This window comes from Vipera berus, assembly GCF_964194415.1.
Source record: "Vipera berus genome assembly, chromosome: 5".
NCBI lineage: Eukaryota > Metazoa > Chordata > Lepidosauria > Squamata > Viperidae > Vipera > Vipera berus.
Genome location: NC_138207.1, coordinates 23,244,505 through 23,250,588, shown reverse-complemented (window position 1 = coordinate 23,250,588; position 6,084 = coordinate 23,244,505). Strand labels below are relative to the sequence as shown.

The following is a 6,084-nucleotide window of genomic DNA, read 5'->3' as shown; positions in this document are numbered from 1 at the left end:
ATTGTTGACAAAAGTTATAGTTACATTTCTGTATCTTTGGCAGCAGTTAGATATGAAAGATGCTCAAAAGCTCTATCAGTTGTGTGTGTGCTGGTGGCATTCCACTTTCTCAGTTTAGAAGTTCCAAACATAGACTGGTGTGGCTGATGATTCTCTGCCTGAAAAAAAAATATTTGGCTCATGTTACCTAGCTACACTGTTCTCCCCAAGTTAAAAAGAATTCAAATATCAAAATATAACACTTTCTTCAAAGCCAATAAACGCATCGTAGTCTACATCTATGTGACTCTAAATCACAGTGTCTTTTGTCATTATTTTAAAGAAGAAAATATCTACCTTGAAATAAAATCAGAACTCTTCCTAATTCAAGACAGTTCTCATGGCTAGTTTTGTAATGGAGTCATTGATGGGAAATGTTTGGAAAATTTCATTAAAATTATGATCTTTCAATCCATCATCAAGCATGATTGCTGAGTTAATCCCATTTTCTGAATTTACAATGTGGCTGGCTCATTTGTACTGTATCGTTAGTTGCACCTGGATGACCTTGGGCTATTCACCCACTTTTAACTTTAATTACACGCACATGGTTGTTGGATAGATAAAACACAGTAGCAGGATCCTTGGAGTTGTAGTAGTGATTTGATATATAAGCAAGGACCGAGTCAAGTCAAATTCAGTTCCTGCGAGTTTGTGGATGCAGTCTAGTAGTTTTCCTGGCAGTGGTGTAATTTCCCATCACTTTTTTTTCCAAGACTGACAAGTTTTTACACATACTTGCCACTCATTTTAAACATGTGATTTTTTCCCCCCAAACTGGAAAGATTACTTGGAGATTACTTGGAGGTATGGCAATCAGGGTCTAATCAGGTCTGCTCCTGCTCAGCTTGTTTTTAGATCAGCCAAAATTACTAGGGCATAAGTAACATTGAGTGGTTGCAGCTCATTGCGTCTCAAGATTTCGACCCTATTTATGGCTGTGTTCCTAGAGGACCTCAAGTAATCAAGCATCAAGCTCCCTTCGTCCAGTGCGCTCGCAGAGAGAGGGTCTTTTCAGGGTGCCGCTGGTAAAAGATTGCCGGTGGATAACACCCAGGGGGAGGGCCTTTTCTGTGGGTGCACCTACCATCTGGAACCAGCTGCCCGTGGAGCTCAGGACTGCCCCTGACCTATGCTCATTCCGCCGGGACCTGAAGACTTGGCTCTTTGAGCTCTCTGACCCAGGCTGAGAATTTTAACTGGGTTTTATTTTCAGGGATAATTTAATCTTTTATTTGTCTTTTAACTTTGTATTTTGTATTGGTATGATTTCAAAATGCCCTGTAAACCGCCCTGAGTCCTTCGGGAAAGGGTGGTATATAAATCTAACAAAATCTAAAATCTAGTAAGGGCGGTCTGTAAGGAAGCTTCATCAACTCGACCGATGCATCTGTAAGGCAGGATTCCCGAGATACTGAAAACAGTTTCGGGATTAAAGCAAGTAAATCAGCTCCGCGCTATTTTAGAAGGAGATCACAAACGGTCCTTCTTCCGCACAACCTGAAGTCGGGCGGGGGGGGGGGGTAGCAGAAATGATCAGCTCTTTCCAAGCGCTTCTTTCCTCCCAAGTGTTGGGGGCGCTGTAGAAGCTGGCTTCCGGGACGGGGGAACTACCGAGGTGACTCGATGATCCGCTCCCCTGCTCCGGAAGCATTTACCCGGCTCAGACCGGAAATGGGGTTGCAAGAGTCGTGCCCGGCGTGACTTCTGGAAGCAGAGGCGGTGGCGTGTTCACGATGTTGAGGTGTCGGCGACTCGTGGGTTTGGTGTTGCCTCGGCAACAGGTACGAGCGGGGAGCTTAGCCGGGGTCAGAGCAGCCTCAGCCAGGCGGCAGGTTGAGTGGGAAGGAGAGACGTTCCTACATTTCTGCCCCTGGTTGGGGGTAATTTTTAAAAGGCTTGATTTGTCATTAAATGCAGAATCTCATTGCTTCGGGGAGCTGCTTGATAGATTAAAAAAACCCGACAGCTGCATACTTATCAGCCTGCTGTACGTCTCTTGAAATGAAACGGGATATTTGAGAGAAGATGGGTCAGACTGGATCAATATTAAAGTGTCTCTTTACTCTCCTACCATCCGGTAGGATATACAGGAGTATAGCTAGCCGCACCAACAGGCTGAAAAACAGCTTTTATCCATGGGCTGTTAGGCTTTTGAACGGGAAATAATTTTTATAAACTTTATGCATAATTGACTTGCGAGGCCGGTGTGTTGTGCAATTAGTTCACGTGGTGTAATAAGATGGAGGGTTTGGGGGGGTGGCGGCACGAAGGGAGGCTCAGCCAATCTCAAAGTATACAAAGTGTACTTTGACAATAAAGGTTCATTCATTCATTCACCTCTATTGGGGGGGGAGCATTAAAAGTGTGAGCGATCTGCTTTCAAAGCTTCCTGCAAGTTGATTGAAAGGTTTTAAGTTTTTAGCAAACTTTTATTAAGCTTTAAAGAAGCTAGGCGAATGTGCTTCTTTCGGAAAAGATCGTTATCAATTCTGAATGGAAACCTACATGTTATATTTAATTATTCTAAATCCTATGAAGTCTAGCCAACCGTTGTGCAAATTCAGAATGCTAAAAATTCATGATGCTATTCCGTTAGGATAAACTTTGGAAACCTAACTGAGCAAATTATAGCTAAGTTCTGTTATCATTTTGGATTCTTCAAGAAATTATGAATGCAAACAAAGAATTAAGTACAAAACTGAGAAAAATTGAAAATATACTCTTTCATAAATTTTGTAACTCTTCTGGCGTTTAGTCTGGCATTTATTCGTGCCAGATGAAGTAAATAGTATGAGAATATTTATGAAATATGCCATTAATTCTTACATGACTAAATAAATACACTACAGCACAGAAAATAATTTGTTAGTGCTGATGACTGTTTCTTACAGCTTGTCATTCAAAATTATGTTTACTACACTTATTTATTTATTTATTTATTTATTTATTTATTTATTTATTTGATTTATATACCGCCCTTCTCCCGAAGGACTCAGGGCGGTGTACAGGGCAATAAAAATAAGAATACAGGATACAAGATTTAAAGTTAAATGTTTGTGCCCAATGACAAGCCGTTCCAAACAAGGACTATCTCACTGCCTTATACAGCTAATAACATAGAACAGTTAAAATACAATAGAATCCCTGGCCCTACAAAAATAGACCATAGCATCCATAGCCTTCCATGTCATCCCTAAATGCTTTTCGGAGGAGTCTTATTTTAACACTTCTTCGAAAGCTTAATTAAGGAAGAGGCAGTTTGAGTTATTCCAGAGAAGGCAGCCAGCATTTGATCATGGTTAATAACAATTAGTATAAAGGATATGCCACTCTGATAACACCCTTTAAAAGTATTCAAATATTTCAGGAATGCTATTGTTATTTGGCAGATATTGCCTAAGAGATTAAAGCAAGAAAAAAAAACTATATAACTCTAAAGGCCTAGCTATACAGTATTAGAAAGCCCCCCCCTCCATTCTATAGCAAGAATTGTTCCAAATTTACCAATGAGTTGGTCACTTGGTTTGATAAAATATTTTTAACCATTCCCATTTCACTTTCTAAAATTGATCATAGCTGAGATCTTAAATTATGATATTCACTTGTTTTCAATGTACTGGGTAACTTTGAGCTTGCAACTTAAATTTTACTTTACACTTATTTGCTAACATTTGCTCTTCATGTTGCAACATACAATTCTTGCAACACACAGTATTTGATTTGTAAGGAATGATTGTTACAGTATTGCTTGAAATGGCTGAGATGATACTTCAGATTTTTAAAATAAATCTAAATCTCTTGTGTGCCTAATTTTTTTAACCCAAATGTAACGTAGAATCATACTTGTAATTATGGGGTTTAAATTTCAAATTTCTATTTTACCGATAGTCATATTTTCTTAATAGCACATGTTGCTCAACAGGAATTTTTCTTCTATATGGTGGCGATTAATCTTTTTTTATCCATTGTATATAACCCGTTATTGGATGAATCTAATAAATAGGATACAATTCCATGAAAGCTTTTATTATGAGTTAATTCTTTTATTAAGATTCTCTTAATCTTATAATTTGTTTTCTATTCTATTCTAATATAATTTGTTTTCTGTTTACTAAATGTATAAATAAATATATATAGGATTTCTTCAGTGAGTTCTTTATTATCTTTTCCCATTAAAAGCACATTGAACATGCTTCATTGCAGATGGAGTAGGTATATTTTAACCCGTGCAGGAACATCTTCATTGTCTAATGCTTTTTAGCTTTTAACACAGATGATATTTTGCAATTATTCTCATGCTGTTAATGTGTTCCTGTTTGGACAGATGTAGTAATACATAGCTATAGAGAAGGTGTGAACTTTGTATTGTCAAAATCTAGAAAATTTGCTTCTCTCTAAAAAAATGTTTTTTAAAAATCTATCTTGCGTTTGTGTACTGAATAAGTACATGTTAGCCTACTATATTGTCATGTCCATTTGATCGGAGAACAAGGTTGTTTTGATCTAATAATATTCCCAGTTTATATTTTGAAAAGTGGTTAAAAATGTTCCCTTCTTAGGCTTATGTTAAATATTATCCAAATGCTTTATCCAGTAAAAAATCAGGTTATTCTTACCTCATGTAAGAATATATCTTCTTTTTGTGGTACAACTTTGAAGCAGGCCTTAGGTTTAAAAAAAGTATCAAAATACTATTGTTCAATACAGCTGTTTAAATGTTTTATTAAAAAAAGATATAACTGCATAGTTCCTAAGGTGATATCTGTGGTAAGTCATGATTAATTTGTTCCATTGATTTCAGTGGAACTAAGTTCTAATTCAGTACAGTATATTGTTTGATTGACTATGTCTGTCAAGCTGGGGTCAAATATTAGCAACCACATTGATGTTTTTCATGATTCATTTTCAAGAGCTTCAGGTCTTTCAGTAGTGTATCCATTGATACTGTAACTGAGACCAGCCATCTTGTAATTCAGTAAATTACAAAATGCTTTCTAAAATAACTATTACACTTTAGCTAAATTCTCAAACTGTGGATTACAGACCCTCCAGGATGTTGTGAGCAAATTTGAACGTGGTCACAAATACTTTGGGACTTGGGCATGCAAAACACGATCATTGCCAGAATTACTCCTGCTTTGCCTGGAGTCTGCTCAGATAGGGCCCGTTCTTTATATGAATAACCTGATAGATTGTGTAGACAAAACCTGCTTGCTATCAAAACATGCTCCTTTTCAGGCTGAACAAGCCAGCAGGATTTTCCATAGTGGCCACTACAAAGAGCAAATATTGATAGACAAGAAATGTGTGTGTGTGGGGGGGGGAGGGAAATGAGAGAAGCAGTCTTCAAAAATACAGAGTTAGTAATAGCACAAAATTCAGCAATCTCACCTTTCCCACTAAAATGCAGATTTTAAATTTATTGTTTTTTTATTTTCAATGAAAAAAATGATAAAATATGTATAAAATAAGTTTTACTTGATATTTACATTGATTATAATTATTCAAAATAATTCCTGGCTGGATTGCTAACAGGCCAAGTATCTTGCTTTTATGTATATTTAATCTGGATATTTTTAGTGTTTTTATGGTTTTAAAATATTTTTAGTATTTTTAATTGTAATGGTTTTTTTAAAAATTGTAAGCCTTTCAGAGTCATTGACTGAGATGGGCAGCAATAGAAATTGAATGAATGATATATTAATTTTTTGCCCAACCCTAACCCCAATGAAACTATTATTTTTGTTCATGGTAGGGGTGGGGGCTGTCATACCAGAACCCCTGAATAAACTATTACATTGAAAATGTATATGAATCCTATTTTGTATTTAATATATATATTGCATTATTGTCACAACTCATGCTTTTTTTTCCAGCTCATGCTATATAGCTGCAGATGGTGTTCTTCAGGAATTTTTCCCAATGAAAAAATTCGGAACATAGGCATTTCTGCACATATTGATTCAGGAAAGACTACATTAACTGAACGTATTCTATTTTACACAGGAAAGATAGCAGAAATGCATGAGGTATTTATGAATA

The 6,084-nt window shown here is 36.6% G+C and overlaps 1 protein-coding gene across 2 annotated transcripts in view; it reads left to right on the top strand.

Moving 5' to 3' along the window:
• Positions 1-1,709: 1,709 nt before the first annotated feature.
• The window catches only part of GFM1 (G elongation factor mitochondrial 1), a 51,355-nt gene continuing 46,980 nt past the window's right edge, over positions 1,710-6,084 (top strand). For both annotated transcript variants that reach the window (XM_081329006.1, XM_081329007.1), the window contains exons 1-2: positions 1,710-1,823; positions 5,919-6,071. In XM_081329006.1, coding sequence (XP_081185132.1) covers positions 1,776-1,823; positions 5,919-6,071 — 201 coding nt within the window. In that variant the 5' untranslated portion in view covers positions 1,710-1,775. The remainder of the gene's footprint in view (positions 1,824-5,918; positions 6,072-6,084) is intronic.